The sequence below is a fragment of the Carcharodon carcharias genome, chromosome 3 (genome assembly GCF_017639515.1).
Source record: "Carcharodon carcharias isolate sCarCar2 chromosome 3, sCarCar2.pri, whole genome shotgun sequence".
NCBI classification, from domain to species: domain Eukaryota; kingdom Metazoa; phylum Chordata; class Chondrichthyes; order Lamniformes; family Lamnidae; genus Carcharodon; species Carcharodon carcharias.
In genome coordinates, this window is record NC_054469.1 from 126,602,752 (window position 1) to 126,627,246 (window position 24,495).

General features: G+C 43.9%; 1 protein-coding gene across 2 annotated transcripts in view; it reads right to left on the minus strand.

Annotated features, from left to right (window-relative positions):
* Positions 1-24,495, minus strand: part of agmo (alkylglycerol monooxygenase) — a 487,986-nt gene that overhangs the window by 178,390 nt on the left and 285,101 nt on the right. For both annotated transcript variants that reach the window (XM_041183159.1, XM_041183160.1), the window contains exon 6: positions 8,060-8,126. In XM_041183159.1, coding sequence (XP_041039093.1) covers positions 8,060-8,126 — 67 coding nt within the window. The remainder of the gene's footprint in view (positions 1-8,059; positions 8,127-24,495) is intronic.

Sequence of the window (24,495 nt, forward strand, 5' to 3'; positions counted from 1 at the left end):
AAAATCATATACAGAGGTTTACTAGAGTGTTTTGGCACAGGAAGGGGAGGCAATTAGATTATTTATTACTTGAAAGGAAAGGTACAGGACTGTGCAGAGAAATCAAATCAATAAAAATTATGGGCAGAACTTTCCCAAATTTGCACAAAGTGTAGTAGTGGGCGGGTAAAACAGCGTGCTGCCCACCAATGTGGATGGACAATCCAGTGGGAATGCAAAAGCCTGGTGGGATGGCCTGATAATGATATGCTGATGTATTACAATGAGGCTCCTGAGGACCAATAAGCGGGAAACACAACCTGCCATCGGTGGGCTGAGTGAACAATCATGCCCTACCTTCCCGCCGTCATGAAACCAATCACGCCATATTGTCCGCTCACACCACCTATCACGCCCGCCAGAAGTGGGCACGGAAAATTCCGCCCTATGGTTCTGGAATGCTTGAGCCAAAGGCAGGCAGAGGCAGATCGAGATGAATGGCCTGCTTCTGTGCTGGAAATGTCATTGTTTCAATTTAAACTGATCCAAGTATTGCTTCTGGAACATCACCATATACATCTAAACAGCTATAAATCAACAGCATAGCAAAGTACACTCCATGCTCCTATCCACACTAACAGAAGCCAATGCATGAAATTTTGAAGTAGGCTTGGGGTCTTTTTCAGCCAAAGTATGTTATCAGTGGGAGGGAGGAGGCTAAACAAAAAATTGCCTGTAGTTTGCAAGGAAGTAGGGATTGAAGCAAGGTTTATCAGTCTCCCGGGATCAGGTATTGCAAATTGAATCATCGTTTGTTTCTTTTTAAATCTCAGCAAATGTGGAAAATATCCTAAGTATATGTGACGGTGCCTAAATCCAAACATTTTTGTCTTTTCTTTCCCTTTGGGATGCTGCCATGACCTACCTCCAAGTTTCATCTCATGGCCAATGTGCACAAGAAACTGGTGGGAAAGAAGCAATAGATCTCAGCATTTTATTTTTCACATCAGACTTACTGGAGGAAGCCTTGCTCCCTATGGCCATTGCTACCAAAATCACACAGAGTGTGGGAAAGCCAAGGTTACACCACAACCACCTATTTCCACTAAGAAGAAAAGTAGATTGAGGGAGTAGAGGACAGTTTCCTGCATGACCCATACATGCTTAGCACTTTTCCCTACTGAGGTAGTGGCTCTGTTTTCCCTTCTCTGACCCCATCCGCCATGTTTTGTCACCCCCTCTGCACCTACACTGTCTCGACCTTCCTCTCCCTCCTGATCCTCACATCTGTTCCGCTTCCACCGCATTCTGTGATTATTATTGCTCTGTCCTCTTTAATCTGAATACTGTTTTCCTTTTTTTTTGGGCTGAAGTTTTGTGCTGGGGTTGGGATGCTGATTTTTGAGTTCCGACCAGAAACAGCATGAGTGTGACATGCCCGATTTTTGAATAAATGACCAATTAATAGCCACTCCAGGATCACAGGCGGGCTCACCATCTCATTAAGGATGATAGTTGGGCTCCAGAAGTGTGAAGGCCGCTAGTTGGCCTTCCGGCACTGAAGGAGTTGCAGCCTGCTGATGCAGCGAAGGGAGAGAGAGGGTACCTCAAGATGGAGGCACCCTCTCAGCACTTTAAAATCTTGCAACTTAAAAATGGCCAAAGCTTCCAGGCCACTCTCAATCACAGGGTGGCCTGCAGCCATTTGTAAGCTGGCTGCAGCAGAAATACTTAAACAATGAAATAGAGTACTACCGCTACCGCTCCCATACCTCTGCCCCCTCCCCCCACCCTCACCTGCTCGGCCGCTGGGAGTCTGCTTCCTTTCTTTGGCTATGTTTCGGTCATTGTAGGGGTCTGTCTGCCAAATGGAAATGTCCAGTTGGCGTGGGGGAGGGACCTTATTAGGTCACTTAATTGGCTCAAGTGGCTAACCTGGGTAGCCATTCCTGGCCTCTTGGAAAATGGGCGGTGGCAGGATCATGCCGACAAACTGGCACACGGGCCAGCAGCTGGAATTTCCAGGCTTGCCCGCCTCCTGTCCAGCCTTGGGAGCCCAGTAAAAACTCAATCAAAGAACTATCTAAAATAACAACGAAATGTATGGGCGGAATTTTCCCTTTTTGAAACTCAGTACAGAGGCCAGCGGGTTCCATGATACGTTTCCCACTGGTCAGAATGGTGGGAAATCACGCCTGGTTCTGCGCTCGGAAGTTCATTAATTATTCACAGGTGAACACCTCTCTGAATCACCTGGCAGGTCGGGAACTGATTCTTCCGTCCGGCTGTTACCTAATGGGGCTGAAGGTCCGGGCACCACATTTAAACATCACATGAGCACACACATCTCACTCTCTCCAGCCCAGCTGTCTCCAGGAGACCTTTAGAGGTGTCTGCCAATCAGAAGAAGGCTGCAAATCAGAAGAAGGCTGCATCCCAGTTCTACCACAACGCCCTCCAGGCCTTGCTCAGAGGAGTAGGGCAGCATAGGCACGTGCTGTACATGAGGGATGGCTCCAAGAAGCACACCAGCCTCACCTCTCCGGCCTGGGAGGCTGTCGCAGAGCAGGTCAGCGTAGCGGGCCACCACACCCTCAACGCCATCCAATGCAGGAAGAGGATGAATGATCTCATCTGCTTCATCAGGGTAAATCATTCTTCAATTCCCTCCAATATCAAACTCTCATCATGGCATCATGCACTCAAATGGCTAAAATCGGGCAAAGTCAGCATGGTTTCATCAAGGGGAGGTCATACCTGACAAATCTGTTAGAATTCTTTGAGGAGGTAACGAGTAGATTAGACAAAGGAGAGCCAATGGATGTTATCTACTTGGACTTCCAGAAGGCCTTTGACAAGGTGCCACACAGGAGGCTGCTCAGTAAGATAAGAGCCCATGGTGTTAGAGGCAAGGTACTAGCATGGATAGAAGATTGGCTGTCTGGCAGGAGGCAGAGAGTGGAGATAAGGGGTCCTTCTCAGGATGGTGACTGGTGACTAGTGGAGTTCCGCAGGGGACCATAACTTTTCACTTTATACATTAATGATCTAGATGAAGGAACTGAGGGCATCCTGGCTAAGTTTATAGATGATACAAAGATAGGTAGAGGGACAGGTGGTATTCAGGAGGCGGGAAGGCTGCAGAAGGATTTGGACAGGTTAGGAGAATGGGCAAAGAAGTGGCAGATGGAATACAATGTGGGGAAGTGTGAGGTCATGCACTTTGGTAGGAAGAATAGAGGCATGGACTATTTTCTAAATGGGGAGAGAATTCAGAAATCTGGAGTGCAAAGGGACTTGGGAGTCCTAGTCCAGGATTCTCTTAAGGTTAACTTGCAAGTTGAGCCGGTAGTTAGGAAGGCAAATGGAATGTTGGCATTTATTTCGAGAGGACTAGGATATAAAAGCAGGGACGTGCTGCTGAGGCTTTATAAGGTTCTGGTCAGACCGCATTTAGAATATTGTGAGCAATTTTTGGCCCCGTATCTCAGGAAGGATGTGCTGGCCCTGGAGAGGGTCCAGGGGAGGTTCACGAGAATGATCACAGGAATGAAAGGCTTAACATATGAGGAATGTTTGAGGATTCTGGATCTATACTCAATGGAGTTTAGAAGGATGAGGGGGGATCTGATTGAAACTTACAGAATATTGAAAGGCCTGGATAGAGTGGACGTGGGGAAGATGTTTCCAATTAGTAGGAGAGACTAGGACCCAACGGTACAGCCTCAGAGTAAAGGGAAGACCTTTTTGAACACAGATGAGGAGACACCTCTTTAGCCAGAGAGTGGTGAATCTATGGAATTCATTGCCACAGAAGGCTGTGGAGGCCAGGTCATTGAGTGTATTTCAGACAGATAGATAGGTTCTTGATTGGTAAAGGGATCAAAGATTATGGGCAGAAGGTGGGAGAATGTGGTTGAAAAACTTATCAGCCATGATTGAATGGTGGAGCAGACTCGTTGGACCGAATGGCCTAATTTCTGCTCCTATGTCTTATATCTTATCTGGCAGTTCCTATGTTCCTGATAAACCTGACATCAGGTGAGCAGATATCAGAGATAATTGAAGAGCTGACCTGTACCATGTAATCATGGTGAAGCTAAATTATCCTCCTGCACTTCACCCTCTAGCAAAGGGTCACCTCTTTTCAGTGCCAGGTTGTGAAGGGCGCAACACACAGTGATGATGGGGAAACCCCATCAGGTGTGTACAGGTGTGTACAACCCGAATGGTCTAAACACCTTAAGTGCATCTTCAGAATGCCAATGGCTCGATTTGAGACCATGTGGAACTGTGAGCAGTGTTATACCTCTCCTCTGAACCACTCTGAGGCCAGCAGACTGGTGTCATCAGCCAGCGTTTCAGTGGGTACCCATTATCCCCAAGCAGCCATCCCTGCAGATGGTCAGGCCCTTCGAAAATCTGAGGCACCTGGGAGTGACTCAGGATGTATGAATCATGGGAACTCCCAGGGTACCTGGCACAAAAGTGCACTGTGTGCTTCTGATGATCACACACCAGTTGAACATTGACGGAATGAAACTCTTTACGGTTGATAAACATTAGGGGCTGCTGCCATGGAGCCCTCAAAGCCACATGTGTTGATTGCACCCTGCACTCTTGGGAAGCCTAAGATAGCTGCAAACCAATTGAATCTTGCAGCCTGACTATCTTCATCAAGTGTAAACCTCACATAGTGATGTGCCTACAGTAGAGCCATCTGTAATTTCCTTGATGCAACTATCTGTGGCAGACTGTGAGATGCCATACAGGTCCCCTGTAGATCCCTGGAACAATCTGCAGGCAAAGAAATTCAAGGCCACTGGCAGGGGATAGTCTCCCACTCCATGGGGAGTTAGTTCCTCCTGAATAATAATGACAAATGTAATCCACCAGAGCTCAGGACAAGTGCAGACAAGCACGGCATTGTCTCTCACCCATCTGTAAATAGGAGAGTCTTCTTCGGTAGACCTTTGGTCTAGGATTCACCTCCGTGGTCTGAGTCTATCTTCCTGAGCTTCATATTCTTGCTGTGTCTCCCCTGTAGCCTGGACCTCAGGTGGGGCTCCTCCCAAAGTTGTGCTCAGCGATGCCTGTCCCTTCTCCTCCTTCATTGTATTAGAACCTTCGAGAATGCAGCATTGAGCCCTGGATTCATATTTTGTTTTGCCCTTCTCTCTGACATGATTGAATAGGTTAAGGAATAACGAGTAAAAATAGTGAAGCTCATAATCTTGAACCAAAGGCAACTGTAATGGTCTATCGTGGCTTCTGCTCTACCAGCCCTATCGCTGATCCAGCCTTGCATCTGAGGCGCTCACAGCCACATCGGGGTGAACAAGATGCCATCCCTGAGACTTAACATCTGAATCCCACAGAGGTTGGAGGAGGTTTAAATGATATGCGCTACCTAACCTAGCTCAATGCTCCAATCTCTGATCTGGCATTCTGATTAACAATAAGTTGCTCATGGATGCCATCTGGCCCATTATGTTGCCAATTCTGGAAAGCACGAGAGTCTTTCATTGAAGAGATTCCATATATGCAGAACCTGCGCCTCCTTAATAGCTGCCTGCATTCCCAAATTTCACATTCCAGTGTGTTAATGTTGAAAGGTGGCAACTGTGATGTTAAGCCAGTGACTCCTACATTTCCCTGTTCTTATGGAGGTCATCCTACTTTCTCTCAGCTCTGACTCAATTATAATCTTGAGGCACCAACAAGCTAGAGGGCACCCCCTGAAAGTGCCCCTTAGTCCAGCAGTGTGCTCCTCCCACACAACCTCAGACCCCTCCCATTCAGATCCGCCTCTATTTTCAATTTTTAACTGCACTATAGCTCCGATAGAGCAAGATGGTGGTTCTGTGTTATTACTTCAAGACCAGGTTCGATGCTCCCCCTTCACTGTCCGCGTCCCAGAAATTTACCTGAAACCTCATGATATGCAGGTAGAGCTCCCTTCTGTCATTCTTCAGCCTTCCCTCCCAACCTCTTGAAATGCCTCCCTGCCCCTTTGCCCCCACTATGGGTCCCCTTCCCCTCCCAAACCCTTGCAATGCCTTCCTGCCGCTTTTCCCCCTGTGTGTACCCCCTCCTTCCAACTCATTACAATACCTTCCTGCCTTTTTGCCCACCATGTGTCTGTTATCCTTGCCCCCACCTCACTCCCTGCTCCCCACCCCACCCCCCCTGTCCCCACTCCCCTGGCCAAAATGCTGATTGTTGTTGGAGTGTTCAGCTTTGCCTGAGTACCACTGCACAGTGGTGTCCTTCAGCACTATGAAGGCAACCATCGGGAACAGACCAAACCTCCAGCCCCAGCAGTGTGGTGTTCCACTGGCATCTCAAGAACAGCAAGACCAGCACAGCACTGTGGTGAGTAGGCTATGAATGTTCCAGTCACCTTGAAGTCATGAGAAAAGCGAGGCCTGTCTGCTGCACACCATCCTTTTTTAAACATGTTTCAGATCAGCATGACTTCCCGCTGGCTTGAAGCAAGGTTGGAAGGCGCCATATAATTCCAGTGCGAAGCATATTTAATCAGCAGTCATGAGATGGTAATGAATGCAAATGGCGTTCATGTCACGAGTCAGCAAGATACCTGACCTGCCATTAACCCACCATCGGGAGAATTTTCACGCTGGCAGGAATCTGACTTCTTGGCTCCTGCTAGATTCTCTGCTCCCACTCGCCACGTAACCCGCTGTAGGCAGAATGGGAAAATTCTGCCCTGTGACTTCAAAGTGGTAACTGGTCCAATTATCCTCCACCATCTCACCCTGCTTCATTTGAAAACCACATTCAATTTTGTCTGTCCAATGCCCCAGCTAACTGAATAGCATTATTTAAAAAGACAGGTTTCTTGAAATCTCTACGAAGTCAGAATTATTTTTTCCACCTAAATTAATCAAAAGAAGTCAATTTGGTCTATTTGGGATTCAAGTTTTTGAATTGACATTTATGCTTATAACACAGTGATTATACTCCAAGGGCATGGTTTTGGAGGTAATTTCAGCTGCAGTGTGATGTTACAAGTGTCTGCAGACTTCATTTCTACAGGTTTACTTTTCACTTGCATGGCTAAAATATACCAACTATTAATATGGGTATGCAGGTGTATAAGTATATGTACGTACCAAAGAATTAAGTGTACGCTTGCAAATTAATGTATATGTCTGTTTACATATGACTGAGCAAGTGCGTGAATGCATACATTTATAAACTAATGTGTGTACATTCCACTTACCCCAACAATTCATTGCTTTCAGCACTCAGGTTGGACAATGCTATAATGATCTAAAACTTTAAACTTGATGTTTAATTAGTTTTTTTAAATAGTATAATTATTCTCCTCACTCCTGAATCAAGAAACAAACTAACAAATACATCTTTTCCAAACCCTGCTTTGGAACATTATATATTTAACTGTATTCCAATATTTAAAGCTCACCAGGTATGCAGGGATCAATATTTACGAAAATGGGATTTTGCTATTTGAAAAATAAAAGTCAGCTAGATATCTTTTATGAAACATGGAACAACATTAAAATATGCTGAATGCAAAGCTTATTTGATAAATATCTACTTAATTGAGCCCAAATTGCTATCCATTTTATATAATTCTTGAAAAGTGCTGCTCAATAATCTGCTTTTTAACACTCTACACTGTCAGCACAATAAATATTGCCAGTACAGCAATGAATCTCATTGGGACAACAACTAATTGCTTTTAGACTTTAAAAACAATTTGTGTTTTTTTCTGTCATGTTTTCTATTATCTTTGTTGAAACTGACTTGCTGGATAAATATTTATGAATCAAAATTTTGTAAACTGCCTACTTTTAGCACACAGTTTTCAACATCTGATCCAAACATAATCTGTATTTTAAACATGAAATTCCTGAGAAATATTATTATTCGATTGAATTAAGTTCTTTCAATACAGTACGTTTGTGAAATAATTTCAGAACTGTTCAACTAAAAAAAATAACCTTGAAGATGTTTAGTGACAGGTTTCCAGACAGCCGGAAAAATGACACATTTTACAAGACAGAAGTCCAGTCTATCAAGGCAAACTCACCATGATGGACTCTGTGGTGACTGGGTGTGTTGAGGATCAGTTCCAGAGGCCCAAGGTTACCAATTATCTGCAACAGAGTCAGGAAACCATTTAACACTGGGCTTTAATGCCAAAATCGAAAAATAACTACCCACAGCCAGCTCAAGGGATTAGGAAACAATTTTATTTTTAAACTCAAAATGACAGAAAAGCAGATGTTAAAATAATAACATCACATTGTAATAGCTACCATAAGGACTATTTTGAGTTTTATTTAAACTGAATATCCCTGAACAGCCTGCTAATTAAAATTGTTTTATTTTAGAGGAAATAGCAAGGTAGAAGACAAGTTTAGTCTGTGGCTTAGATGATATTCTCAATGTGTGGAAGTCCCAGAGCAGCTCACCATTTTCTCAGATGGAAGCTCCAGTTTCTTTTGAACAATCTGAACCTAGCGGTTTTGTTCATTTTTCTTAATAATATTTTGATACTTGTACAAGAACAAAGAGGTTATTTAGAAAGCAATGTATACATCATTAAAATCATTACCTGTCTGAGGAAAGTATGTTTTTTTTAAACTTTCAGTGTCAGAAATAATGACAGTTAAGAACAGGCTGGGCTCTATCCAACATTTTTAGGAATCCCATTTTGAAAGCTTGAGATCTCTAAGCAGCATGGATATTCCATTATGTACAAGCCATAAGTCATCTTCTTTCAATTCAAAAATGATATCAATAAACATTTTGATTGACAATGACCATGAATTATGATTTGGGACCTGTCTACTTGCATTTGATAGAAACAAGGTCCAAATTTGTTTCACTCATCTCATGTACTTTGCACAGCTTCTACGTCTCAAAACATAATGGGCAGAGTTTTGCCCTTGTCGGGCGGGCTTGGCGGGGGTGGGCAGGGGCGGTCGGGAAGCGGACAACCGCCCGTAATCGATGCCAGTGCTGAGCGCTACCTGTGTGGGCAGGGGGAGGAGGGCGAGCGGGGCGAGCGGGAACATTCGCACACTTGATAATTTCCCTGCCTCAGGGAGATGAAGAGTTTAAAAAAAAATAAAGGCCAGGATTTTGCAGACATCAGGCAGGCTCGGCGGGAGCGGGCAGAGGCGGTTGCGGAGCCGACTGCCACCCGCGATCAGCTCCTCACACAATTTCACACGGGATGGACAATTAAAGCCCGCCCAGTGTGGATTGTGAGCAGTAGCGTTGACCTGTGTGGGCGGAGGGGTGGAGGGAGAGCAGGCCTGGCGCGCATTTTGCGCATAAGCGCGGAGGAGCGCTTCAATCTCCCTGAGGCACAGAGCTGCTTCAGGGAGATTGAAGTGCTTTTTAAAAAAATAAATAAAGACACAAATAATTTAATGAAACATGTCCCCTCTTTTGGCTGTGTCATGACGTGCGATGGAACATGTTTTTATTTTGAAAATAACGGTTTTAAGTAATTTGTATTAGCTTTAGGAAACCTTATCCCGTTTGTGGATGAGGTTTCCTAAAAAATGTAAAGGCCGCTTGGCCTCTTCGCCTGCCCACCAAGTTGGACAGGCAACATAAAATGCAACTTAATTACCTAGTTAATGGTCTTAATAGGCCTTTCAATTATCAGCGCACATCCGCCGAACTAAATATCATGCGAGTTCGCGATGACGTTGGGACGCATGCCCAATTTTATATTCCAGCGTGTTGAGTCCATACCCGCACGCCCAAATGTAAAATTCTGCCCAGGGGGATTGAAGCGCTTTTTAAAAAAATAGATAAGGACTTTAAAAATTTAATGAAACATGTCCCCTCGTGTGACTATATCACATGAGATGGGACATGTTTTCATTTACAAAATAAAGATCTTATTTCATCAGTATTACCTTTAGGAAACCTCATACCGCTCGTGGATGATGTTTCCTAAAAAACGTAAAGGCCGCTTGGCCTTTTCACTTGCCCGCCAGCCGTAAGGTTGGACGGGCAGAGTTAACAATGACTTCAATTAATTTCTTAATGGCCTCAATAGGCTGACTCCGGCGCATGCCCGCTGAACAAAATATCACGGGACTGTGCGATGACATCAGGATGCACGCCCAATGTAATCGTGTGTCATTTTATGCGTTGGCGTGTCGAGCCCATCCCCGCACACTGACTGAAAAATCCTGCCCTTGGATAAAGAATTTTGTACAACGGGTATGAACAGAGAGCTGTTCAGTGTTTAGGAATTAACACTAAGGACAGGTACAACTTTGATGCAGTCAAACTGCATTGAGTGTGTGTGTGTGTGTGTGTGTGTGTGTGTGTGTACAAGGGGGAATCCAAGTGAGATTCATAATCATTATCTAATACAGCTACATTAGCTGAATTAATTCATTATGTTTTTAAACGAGCTGCGATTCTCACTCCAGTGAAGGAAACACATCTTTAGGGTTCGTATGGTGCTCCCTAGAATTTAAGTTTATATAACATCAGTATGTGTGAGTTGGGAATTTGTGCAACTGGTCTTCTCAAGAGGTTTGCATTTTTTCAGACATCTAGAGGACCCAAGTTCATTTTTATAAAATCCAACACTGTAGTTAGAACAATATTAAGAATAGGGAAGTGCTGCTGCAGTGCCAAAAAACATCTTTTGATCATGTAAAACTGCTGAAACCTGATTTTTTTTCCCACCAAGGTAGCATGAAAACTATTAAAGCATAAACTAGATTTTAGAGAAAACTCCTTGATATGAAAAGCAACAGAAAATTCATTGTTGGACTGTTGTCATTGTGGATACAACATTAAATTTAATTAGCACACTAAATTAAACCTAGATGTTGTGTCAATGTTTAACACTGCATTTTGTATTTACACAGATGGGCTTTGTGGCCACACTTTTTGTGTATGCTCTCTACAGGGGAGGCAGTAAGGGAAGAATAATCTATAGGAGATGTGAAAGCCTACAGTTTCACTCTTTGAAATTCATTCCAAGGTCCAACTTTCATGAAGCCAGCTGTTTTCTTATCTGATGAGGCATTTTTTAATATTTAAATCAACATAAAATAGTCAAATTTCCCAAATAGAGAGACTGAAACAGCAATATTTGTGGACTGCAATGAAAACAGGCAATCTGAAGGTATCTCACCCAACTATCCACCCAAGATCGTAAATGTCCCATTGGGGAATGAACTATTACTTGGCACAAAGCTAACAGCAGAGCTTTTCTTTGCTTCCCCCAAAAAGGTAGCATTAAACTAAGGATTTCCAAGTCTGAAATGGAAAATAAATCAAGTGAAAATTGCTTATGCACTTGAAGTACGCTGTAAATTACAATTGTTGTTTTATTATCACTTCTCATATATTGTGATGTGTGAATTAAAGCACATTGTCTGCTTATCAACAGAGAACTCTTTTAAATGCTTTCTTTAAATGCTCAGCATTGGGCATTGGAATAGATTTGGGGCAGAATTTTGCCCTCGTCAGGTGGGCACGGCAGGTCGCAAAGCCGACCGCTGTCCGCGATTGGGCCCCAGCCGTGATTTCACGCTGGCCTGTTAACAGGCAGCCAGTGTGAAACATGCGCTGCAGCACTCAGCGCTGCCGGGATGGGGAGTAGGAGGAGGACAGGCGCAAAAGTCCGTGCATGCACACAGGTGTGTGCGGTAAAAGCTCCCTGAGGCACAGAGCTGCCTCAGGGAGCTGAAGGTTTTTAGCAATAAAAATAAGGATTTTTAAAATAATGAAAACATGTCCCCTCATGTGCCTCTGACACATGAGCAGGAGCATGCTAAACATGAGTGTTAAAAGTTTTTTTTTAAATCACTGATTGAAACCTCTTCCCGACCGAACAGTTGGATGGGCAGTGAAAAATTCAAAACAATTAATTGATTAAGGATCCTAACAGGCTGCTTAATTGTCAGCAGATGTGCTGCAGACTCTCGCGCGTGCCCGCCGACTGAAATATTGCGCGTCATTTTACGCTCGTTCGGGTCAGCCCAACACGGGAAAAATTCTCCCCATAGGCTGAATTTTACAATCGTATGCTGACAGTGGGTCCCTCACCCAGACGTCGATGGCATTCCGGCTTCAGGGTTTGCCGTCGCTGCTCGCCCGATAAACTCTAATTGCTGTCAATTAGCAGCAAGAGCAGGGGACAGACAACCATCCCTCACAATGTGTTTGGGAAGGTGGGATTTTGGCTCTGAGGCTGGCGGTTGTGACCCGGAACTAAGTCACGGCCAGCTGCTTAATGCTTGCCCTGGCAGCGGACAGTTTTGGGTGAGCCCTCACATCATCCAAGAGGAGATCAACGTTTTGAACAGTGAGGATTTTCGTCTTTTGCAGTGTATCCAGTTAAGTAAATTTTAATTAGTGCTGATGTCTGTCAGCCATCTCCAGCCTCACAGTTACCCAGATTTTTCTAAATCAGCAAATCTACCAGCTTTAGGTGTTGAGCAGTTGTGCATTGATTGTTTCTTTCCATGTATAAATGTCCTCACCATCAGAACAAGGTGAGAGGGGCTCCAAAAGGGGCAAATCTGCCCCAGGTTCAGCGAGGCTGCCCTTAGTGCTCTCCCCCATGCTTTAGAGGAGAGATGGATCAGCTCATTCCGAGCAGTGGGAGGAGGAGGAGCCACAGGCAAACTTGTGCTGCATGGAAGGAGGTGGCCGAGGAGGTCCCCGGTGTTGGTGTCATGAGGAGTTTGCAGTGCCATAAAAGATTCAATGGCCTCGTGAGGTCGACAAGGGTGAGCATGGCAACGATATGAGCAAAATCTGTTCAGCGTGACACGTTCCAAACATTTAAATGCTAAATACTGTGGATACTGGAAATCTGAAATAAAAGCAGTGAATGCTGGAAAAAGTCAGCAGGTCTGGCAGCATCTGTGGAGAGAGAAACAGAGTTAACATTTTGAGTCCGTATGACTCTTTTTCAGCGCATTTTCTGCTTTTATCTCAGTTATTAATTTGAATGGTGGGTGTTTGGCAGGATAACCTTCTGACACCTGAGCATAGGCTTCAGCAGGGCATGTGCTGATCTGATAATGGGATTGCGACATGACATGTGACTATTTGAGTTTGTTGATGCCAACTCCGTGTCAAATCTTTTCATGAGAAGCGAGCTAAGAATGCCCACGAGTATTCCTGCACACGTATTGGAATGGCAAAAACCTGAAATCCTGACCCAATTTGAGGAAACAAGTACTGTCCCTGGTCAACAATGAGAGTACCAGGAGTATAGGCAGTGCCGAGATTGGAGGGAGGTCTGGTTCTGGTGAGGTGGCAAAAGTATCAGATTGGGTGATAAGATGAGATGGTCAGTGTGGTTTACAGGTGTAATGGAAAAATGCACAGTGTTTGATGCTGGGGTTGCACACTCTGGACCATTGACGAATGTCATGATCAAAGGTTTCACATCTCTGTTCATGGCTTCATTGTTTCCATGGAATTCATCCATGCATGTCTGTCTGTGAAAAGGTGTATGTGAGTCAAGAGTTAGACATGATGCGTTAAGTAATAAGATAACTGATTACCCCCTTTAATTATTTCTATCTGTTGCAGGTGAAGCCTCTTCAGCACAGCCTCCAGCGGAAACAGTTCAACAACCTCCCTCCTCTTCCAAGGAGGAGGAACCCTTGGCGGGTGCAGGGTCACATCCTCTGTCTGCACTCAGCACCATCGCAAATACTGGCACTTTGGCACAGTGTAACCCGTTGGCCGGGGATCATGCACACACTGATGAGGGCACTTCACATTCACAAGTGCAGCTGCCGGACAGTGTGCTGGAGCAGGCCTCGGGCAGTCAGAGGAGTGGCTGGGGTGATCCAGAGACTGATTCCAAACGGATGATGAGACTCTGGAATCATCTGTAAGGCGGCAGATGCTGGAGGTGCAGTGCAAGGTCCATGAAGCTATGGCTGGTACACCAGAGGGGCCATGTGCTCTGGCCTGGACTGTGGGGGTGTCCATCTAGGCCATGAGCACTGTGATCACCCAGAGAACCATGCCTCCACTGTGGACTGACTGGCAACTGTCCTGGAGGGGCAAACCGAGCGCATTGCAGATATGATTGTCGGGATGCGCTCTGACCTCCACAACATCGCCCTGGCCATGAGCTCAGGGACTCTGGACAAGGACAACAGAGGAACTGTGAGTTTGCTCATCCACCCAGCACCTGGAACCTCACCAGTTGGCAAGGAGGATCAACCAACTCGAGTGGTGGGGGGGTGAGCAGCAGCTAACTCCATCTGTGAGTTCCTCTCATGGCACTTGTGAGGGAGGCAGCACCTCCCCTGTCTAACAGCTAATTACACAGGCCTTGATCTTTGCCATGGCAACTGAAGACTCACATGCATCTGCGCAAGAGTCTCCTGAAGGGAACTGGGAACTGCCGAAGTCATCCAGGGCAAGGGAGGTGGCAAATCAGGCGTCTCTGTTCAGTGCAGTCACAAGCCGGGGGGAGCACTGTGCTAGAGCAATCATAAACATTTTTGTCCATATTTACTGCAGTCATGAATAGGGGCACATGGATGATATCTCTCTAACAATGTATTTTAATTGTTATTTCTTGCGATTAAACTCAAAAGTCACATTACCTCATGCTTGTGTTTTTTCTCATAGCTGCGGAATGTGTGACTAGTGTCTGTAGGTGAAAGTAGGATATCCAAAGCTGAGGTAGGGTTGGGTTATATGTGTATTCTTGTAGGTGAATGGAGAAGTTTGGCATGTAAGAACTTCACGAGTTGCTCACTTAAAGTGTGAGATAGAGGCATATATTTCCTGAAATCTGTTATATTGGTGTATTGCAAGGCTCTACATAAACAGTTGCCCTATTAAGGCATCCCCAGTGTCATGGTCATCTACCTGCTCACAGCCAGGGGCATTTTCAGTGGCATCGCTGTCTTCCCTTGCCTCATTCTCACCATCATCTTTAGACAACTGGCTTTGGGCATTATTGGTGAAAGCTATGTAATTGCTGGCCCTCCGGAACATTGCATCCGTAAATACCTTGATGTAATGGTGTGCAGTCGGCTGGGTTATTCCTGTCTGGTCACTGGATGCTGCCTGAAAAGAGCTGGTAGGGAACAGTTTCAGTACCACTGTAACCTTCAGGGTGACAGGCATCAGGTGGCCCCCAAGACAGTTTGAGGAGGTCTCTCCAGCCAGCATCTCACAAAGAGATGTGACAGTTCCGCATGAGAGTCTCAGTCACCTTCGGCACTGAGTCTCAATCATGTTCATAAGAACATAAGAACATAAGAACTAGGAGCAGGAGCAGGCAATTCAGCCCCTTCAGTCTGCCACGCCATTCATTACGATCATGGCTGATCTCATTTCGGCCTCAGGCCAAATTTGCAGGCAGCTGAATCGCTGCCTGTATATCCTCGATGCAGCATAATGTCTTCTACATCTCCAAGGAGGCTCTCGAGGTTCCTCCTGACCATCAGGACCTGATGCAACTATGTCCCCATCCTGAGGGCCCACAGACTCCTGGGTCACTCTCTGAATCCTTACTCCTCTCACCCGTCTCCTCCTCCTATTCCTCCTCATCCTCCTGTCCTCCTCGCTGGGGTTGTGTCTCCTACTGAGAGCATAATCCCCATCTGTGTATGAGAGTTGATACCACTCGCCCCTGGTTTATGGACAGAATGGTAAATGAGGTTTCAGAAGACCCCTCTCAATGAGAGGAGAGTACTTCTGAAGATAGAAAATCTGAAAATCTGCAATGCCCAGTCAAATGAGCACTCCCTGCAGCCATAGGTTTCTGAACTACAAGGCTGAGACTCTGCTCTCAGCTGCAGTTTAAAAACCTGTCCTAACAAGTTTGCCTTTAAAAAACACCTTTTACACTTGACATGAAACTGACCTTGAGGGTGCTTTATTGCCTTCAGTCCGTATTATTACAATCTGAATGGTTGTTAATTGCCTCAATAGGCATTTAATTTGATATCTGAACAATGCGGACAGGTTCCCGACTTCTTGACCTGCCCGCACATGGTATTTTGTGAAACCAGCTTAATGACATTGGGAACTGTGCCCGATGTCTTCACACCACATAATACTCTCCGCAAAGTGGGAAATGCTCCCACTCATGGAAGCTAAAATTCAGCTCCACGAATGTGGATCAGAAAATAGTGAGCGTGGGATTTTCTGGTCTGTTCTTGCATAAGGCCTGATACCTCACTATAAAGGGGAACTTGGAAAGTCTATCATATTGCGTGACAGGCCTTTGCTCAGCAAATTAGGGACTGGATATAATCAGCGAATAGGAATGCTCCCTCATTTTGGGCAAACTCTCATTTCTTATGCTGAACATTTATATATTCACCCTTTCCTGAGTTCAATTTTGTTAAGTTTGTGCTTCATCAAAATGTTAATGGCAGAGGAATTACCATGTACCACCTTTTCTACTCTGCTACCACAGCATCATGGACACCTGACCACATACCTGCAACACCAGTAAGACTGCCTATTTCCACCTCTGTAACATTGCCTGGCTTTGTCCCTTCCCTAGTTCACCTGCTGCTGAAACCCTCAGCCATGTCTTTGTTACCTCCAGACTTGATTATTATAGTGCATTGGCATGCTCCCATGCTCCCATGCTCTACCCTCTGTAAAATTGAAGCCATCCAAACTCTGCTGCCCATATCCTAATTCACGCCAAGCCCCATTCACTCATCACACCAGTGCTCGCTGACCTACATTTTCTCCCAGTTAAGCAACACCGTAATTTTAAAATTCTCATCCTAGTTTTCAAAGTGCACCATGGTCTCATGCTTCCCTATCTCTATAACCTCCCTCATCCTCACTGACCTCCGAGATACCTGTACTCCTCTAATACTGTCCTCCTTAAAATTTATTTAATTCATACTAAGTCACAAAATACAAGAAATATAGGCTGATAGACAGCCCAACTTGCATAACATCAGCACCAAAAAGCATGGTACAAATGGTTCAGCGTAGTTCAATTCCCCCTTGACTTTGGACCTGTACCACACAATGAAAATAAACAGGAACCAAGTTCCAGAGTTCAAAAAATATTGTGTGTACATGCTCCAAGATGAGGGTTGACATGATCCCCAATTTACAGTATTGCCACATAGAGGACTGCTCAGCAGTTTATCAAATTCTTTTTCTATTACCCTCTGCCAAGTTTGAAAAGAACAAACTAGATTAGAATCACAGAATCGTAAAACACAGAAACAAGCTATTTAGCCTGCAGTGCCTATGCTAACTCTTTGAAAGAGCTGTCCAATTTTGTCCCACACCTAAGTTCTTTTCCCCATAACTCAGCAAATTTGTCATCTTCAAGTACGTATCCAATTGCCTCTTGCAAGGCCTATGGAATCTGATTCCTCCATCCTTTCAGCTGGTGCATTCCAGATCTTAACAACCCTCTGTGTGGAAATGTTTCTCCTCATTTCCTCTCTAGTTCTTTTGACAATTATTTTAAATATATTACCTCTGACTACAGACTTGCCAGAGAAAGCTGTTTCTCCCTACTTGTTCTGTCAAATCCCTCATCATTTTGAATACCTGTCTTACATCTCTACTTAACCATGGCAGAAAAATCCCAGCTTCCCCAATCTCTCCACAAAACTGAATTCCCTCATCCCTGGTCTATCCCTTGACATCCCTCCTAAAATGTGGTGCCCTGAATTGTACATAATGCTGCAATTGATGCCTAACCAGTGATTTGTAAAGGTTTAATATGACCTGTTTTTTCTCATATTCAATGCCCCTATTCACAAAGCTAAGTATTCCATATCCTTTCTGTCTTATCAGCTTGCCCTGCCACCTTCAAAAAATTGTGAATATGCACTCTGAAACCCCTCTACTCTTGTATCCCCCTCAAAGTAGTATTTAAATTACATTGCCTCTCCTCAGAAAGTGCATCACTTCAATATCTGCATATTTCACCAGTTTACCTGGGTAATGGCTATAAGGAACAAAGCATGAGTTTTAAATGCCTAAAGATTGTAGCAAAAAGAAAGACTGAGGGAATAAGAAATATCCCATTTTAAGATACAAGAAAGAATAGGTTAGAGTAGGAAATAATGCAGTGAGTCTTAGGTGACAATTTTAACGCAGCCTGGTGGGTGAGAAATGGGAGGATTCAGGGCACCCACCTGCTTTACACACCTACCCATTTGAGTCTCATTCAGGTCAATGTAAAGCTAAATTGGGCTGCATGTAAAGCAGGTGGCCCACCAGTTCCAGGTAGGTGGTTAAAGTTACCCTTTTAATTTCAATACAGTGCAGGGAGAGGGAAGGCTGTGGGCCAGCATGTTTTTCTTCCTGAGGCATGATATGGCCAGTAACCATACTCTTATAGCTGTTACCTTGTACAATGTACTACTTTACAAATCTAGCAGCAGATTTGATTAGGAGGCTCCCAGACAACTAGCACCCATGATTCAAGCTGTCATCAAATTGTACACAATGATTTGCAACACAGTACTGTACAGTTTTATTTTACTCAATGCTAAAGTAATAGTATACTTTGTACAGTCATCATTTGAAAAGTTATGCTTCTGTCTTCATGGATAAATTGACAAACTTGTTTTACCTTGATTGTAAGCACAATCCACAATGATGGAAATCATGTTTTAAAAGGATTATAGTTGCGGAGTCACACAAACTAAGACACTCTGATATCACTTACAGAAAAAAAATAGCCTGCTGCCATTCAATACTGTGGTACACAGGTGACCACATCAGTTTGACCACTGTTTAAGAGGGTGACCGATACTTGCAACATACCACAGCAAGGATTTTTCAGCTAATATATATAAAGGAAGGGAAGAAGGTTTCCATAGAGAAGACAAAATATATCGCATGTCACTCATACAACTGGCACTTTAAAAATAATTAATAGTCCTGCTAGCTTCTGAACAAAAATATGTTTATCACCCACTTTTCTACAGAGAAAGTGACCTTTGAAAGTGATACCACATCCAGTGGGTCAAGTAAAGTCTCGGGGACATCGGGAAGCACTGTATTCAGGTTTGAGGTCTTCTGTAGTTAGGCAGTCTGCTAACACTCAGTCATATATAGAAAAATCAACACTTGGGTTGAGGAACTAGATGGCATTCACTACCCATGAAACTATATTTCAGTGAGGGAGATTATCTGTTTAGGACAGGAGAAATAAGAGAGTTACACAGAAATATTTTGGTGTGGGAAAAATATATATTTTTGGTTCTCAGAACATTGTAATAGGATTAGATTATTCAGCCCCTCAAGGCTGCTCTGCTATTCAATGAGTTCATCACGGATCTGTATTTTAGCTCCTTTCAGGCGCCTTGGCTCCATATTCTTCATATCCTTATCTACCAAAAATCTACTGATATCACCCTGTTTAAAATTGTCAGTTGATTTAGCTGCTACTGCTTTTCATGGGAGAAAGAGCTGTTAAGGAATAATCATATGTTTCCAAATAGCATTGTGGGATATTTTAAAACAGGTTTGTGTGTGTGTGTCTGTGTGTTTCTGTGTGGCTGATTTAATTGGGCTGTAGACAGGTAGACTGCAAGGTTTAAATTATTGAAGAAGTGAAGTGTAAATCAGGCATTTGAAATGAAGATGAGTAGAGTTAGGATGAGGTCAGCAGGTATGGTGTAAATGAAATTTGCATTTTTAGATAAGCGGAGAAGTGCTTGATTTTCAAAGGGATAAGGGAAATGTTTGCAACTGGTAAGGTAAATAAGGCAAGGTTATTATGTTGCTTTTTCCAAAAGTGATGGTCATAATGATAACATGAAAGATTTTTATATTCTGGGGAAAGTAACTTCTAAAGATAAGAGGAAACAGTGGGATTTACAAATCAAAAGGGATAAAATATATTTAAAGAAGGATGGAAGGCTGTCTGAAGTGTGGCCATGTGAGATCTTAAAGGATGACTGAGTGAAACAGACATGGGGAAAAAAGCCTCTAGTCACCCTGCATAAGTTTGCTGTTCCAGTAACCAAAGTTGTGTTAAAAGCCTTTGAAAGTCCATTGTCCAGTGGGTGCTTTTGGTAAACTTGCTGGGTGACTTTATAAATTTGTAATCTATTTGGACTGTTGCCTTAAAGGGGATGTGAAGTTGGGAGTTTGCTTAAGTGAAAATTTTGGAAGCTGTTATAACTATGTAACTGTAATCTTGTGTGTGTTTAAGCTTTTTTTCTTCTTTTGTTAATAAGTGTTTTAATTTAATCTTTAAAATCTCTAAAGGTGGTAGTGGACTCATTACTTCTGACTTCAATACACAAGCCTTCTTGTAATAAATACAAATTGCAAAATCGTTGTGACAGGGTGACCAAGTTTCTTTGTGGATTTGGTCAGCCTGGCAAATACCACCTGCCATATCATAAGAGAGTGCCACATTTCTACTAACCTTTGAATGAAGAAGTGCTTCCTAAGTTCACCCCTAATGGCCTATGGCTCTGATTTTATGGCTATGTCCTTTGTCCTTGACTTCCCCCCCTACCCCTGATCCTGCCCCACCACAAATAGTTTCTCCTTATCTTCCTTATCCATTACTCCCAAAAGCTTAAAAGCGTTGATCAGTTCACTGCTTAACTTTCTATATTCCAGGGAATAATCCCTCCTCATAATGCCGGTAGCATTCTGAGGAATCTGCTTCTGCACTCTTTCTAATATATAAAGTGCAGTGCCCAGAACTGTACACTGTACTCGAGATACAGTCCAACATTGGCTTTGTATAGCTACAGCAAACCTTCCTCCCCTTTAGCAGTGACAACAGTGGATTCATATCCTATTCCACGGTTAGCAGATTGTATTGAGAAAGTGGGGCAAGCAGAGTTTATCATTAAGATTGACTTGCTGTGAGAATATTGGCTAGCACTGTTATCAGAAAGAGCAAAAGAGATATCAGCTTTTGTGATGCCATATGGACTATATCAGTTTAAAGCTATGCCATTTGTACGAAGAATGCACCAGCAACATTTCAAAGACCAACAAACAAAGTTATTGCAGGCCTGAGCAATTGTGCTGTTTATTTTGACGACTTGGTAGTTTTCAGTCAAACGTGGGAGGAACATTTAAAACATCTGAAAGAACTGTTTGATCGATTGTAAGAAACTAAGTTGCTGGTGAACATGGCTAAGAGTGAATTTACAAAAGCACACGTTACATATCTAGGTTATATCGTTGGACATGGTCAGGTGGCTCCAAGAGATGTGAAAGTAAAAGCCATCATAAATTTCTCAGTACCTACAACAAAATAGGAAGTTTTGAGATTTCTGGGCATGAATGGATTTTACCGGAAGTTTGTACCAAATTTTAACAGTGCGGTTGCTCCAGTGACTGAGCTACCGAAAAGTAACAAGAAATTACAATGGACACGGGAAAGTCAGAATGCATTTGACAGTTTAAAAACTGTGTTCACTACAACACCAGCTTTGGAAGCATCTAATTATACCAAGCAGTTTAAGTTGGCAATTGATGCAAGTGATTTGGGTATTGGTGCTGTGTTGTTACAAGGAGATGAAACAGGAATTGAAAAGCCAGTAGGATACATTTCACAGAAGCTGAATGTACATCAGAAAAGATATTCAACTCTCGAAAAAGGGACTCTAGGTCTGGTGTTAGTATTGCAGAATTTCGGGATTAATGTTGCAAGCAATTTATCAGAAATGATTGTTTATACAGACCACAATTCTCTAAAATTCCTGGACAAATTTTGAGACCGAAGTGCAAGAGTGTTCACATGGAGTTTATTACTGCAACCATTTAATTTACAGATTATACATGTGGATGGATGAGAAAGTTTAATTGCAGATGCGCTGTTAAGAGTTTAAAGTTCAAAGGAAATTGGACATTTGAAACGTGGACATTGGACTGAAATGACTTATGAAGATACAAAGGATTTGTATATTTGTATATTTGTATATATTGTCATGTTAATGCATGCAGCAGGTAGTGTAATAGTTTTGTGTATATAGGTAAGTGTAGTAAACCAATGCAAGATGGGTTGAGAAAATGAAACCTTTTAAAATTATGATGGTTCATTTTTTAATAGGGTTAGAGGTGTATGACTCTTCCTCAGAGCTAAAGAGAAGTAGATGTGATGGAAGTTTCACTGATTAAGTGGAGTGGAGCAGGTAAAACAGGATAGAATGTCAGCTATAGGTGGGGGGCTAAGGACAGATTAACAAAGATGTCATGGACACAAGGCAAAGGGAGTGTTAATGGAGTGACCAAGACTAAAGAAGGTGCTGATAGTGACATAAAAGTAAGAAAGCAGAATATGTTAAGGATGGAGGGTCTTACTCCCACAGCTCTTTCTTCAGTATATTGACAACTGTATCAGTGCCGCATCATGCTTCCATCTGGACCTGGAAAAAATTATCAATTTTGCCTCCAATTTCCACCCTCTATCACCTTCACTTGGCCTATCCCTGACACTTCCCTTCTCTTCCTTGGCCTCTCTGTCTCCAATATTCATTACAAGCCTATCAACTCCCACAGCTACCTTGGCTATAGGTCTTTGCCTCCGTCGCATCTGTTTTAATGCTGCTGCTTTCCAAAACGGCGCTTCTGACATGTCTTCCTTAACCAAGGCTCCCCCCACTACAATACTTGAAAGGGCCCTCGACTGTGTTCAACCCATCTCCCGCGCCTTGGCCCTTGCCCCTTCTTCTCCCTCCCAGAACCATGATAGGGTCTCCATTGCCCTCACTTTTCATCCCACCAGCCTCCGCATTCAAAGGGTCATCCTCCACCATTTCCGCCAACTCCAAGATGATGCCACCACCAAACACATCTTCCCTTCATGCCCTCATCAGCATTCCATAGGGACCATTCCCTCTGTGACACCCTGGTCCACTCCTCTGTCACCCCAACATTTCATTCCCTTCCCACGGCACCTTTCCATGCAATCGCAGAAGGTGCAAAACCTGCCCCTTTGTCTCCTCTCTCTTCATCATCCAAGGGCCCAAACACAGTATTTTGCCTTTATCTTAGTGTTTAATTCACTGCCACTTCTCTTCCAGGAATGCCTACTTTGAAGAAGTACTGCTCTTCTCTCCAACGGGATTTCTGCTTGTCTCTTTTGCCCTGTTCACCTTCATTTCTTTCCATTTCCCTCCTGGTGTTTAACAAAACTCGCTTTCACAACCATGTTTCCTTCCTCAGTGACTGTCTCCATCTCTAAATTACCTCACATAAATTCCAACTGAAGTTCCATCCCTCACGTTTCAAATCCATGCAGTATTACAGTTACATTTGGGACATACAACGTTCCTCGGACTGCTGTTCTTGCCACCTCCTGAGGTCCACACTTGGTGCCATGCACTGCCATATGAACACACTTGACCTCTCCCTCTAGCAGCACCGAATCACCCAATCTCAAAGCTATCCCTGTCCCCAGTTTAATTTTATTCTTCATCTCATCCAACGCCTTAACAAGAAACTTTTTTCTCTTCCTTTCAGGCATTAAGGAACGCAAGCTCCAATAACTTATTGCTACCAGTGCTCATCCAGGAATCTCCACCCTTTCCCATCTTCTGGCCCCACCCCTTTTTCTAATTCCAGCCCTTGCCGTGTATTTACCATACCCTGATGCTGAACATTCTGTACTCAGCAGAGGACTCAGTTTCATACCCTTATGCCCTCACCTCAATGAATTCCGGGCTCAGCACAATGCTGAACTCTTCTTCCGCCGCCTTCGTTTCTGTGCTCATTTCTTTGGGCAAGTGTCCTCCGCCCATTCAATGGATCCTTTCATCTGCCTCCAGTATTGTCCCTCCACCTGGGCCCCTCCCTCTGGCCTCTTACCTGTTCTTGATCTTTTCAGTGAGAACTGTCGGCGTGACATCGGCCGTCTCCATTTCTCTGCTCCTCTCACCCACTGTAACCTGTCTCCTTCTGAACTTGCTGCACTCCGTTCTCTCAGGTCCCTGACTTTGTTATCAAAACTGTTGGCAAGAGTGGTACTGACTTCTACCTTGCAGAGGCTGAGTATCAACTCTCAGACACTTCTTCCTACCTCCCCCCTGGCCCATGACCCTACCACCGAACATCAGGCAATTGTTTCCAGAACTGTCACTGACTTCACCTCCTCTGGAGATCTTCCCTCCAAAGCTTCTAAACTCATAGTCTCTCCAACTTCTTCCCAAAATCCACAAACAGGGCTGTCCCAGGAGCCTGTTCCTGCCCACAGAATTCATTTCTTACTATCTTGACTCCATTCTCTCTCCCCTTGTTCAGTCTCTTCCACCTACATCCGCAATTCCTCTGATGCCCTATGTCATATCAACAATTTCCAGTTTCCTGGCTCTAACCGTCTCCTCTCCACCATGTGCATCCAATCCCCTCTACACCTCCATCCCCCACCTGGATGGTCTGAGGGTTCTCCATTTCTTTCTTGAACAGAGACCCAAACAATCCCTATCCACCACCACTCTCCTCCTTTGGGCTGAACTTGTTCTCTCACTGAACAATTTCTCCTTTAACTTGTTTCACTCCCTCCAAATAAAAGATGTG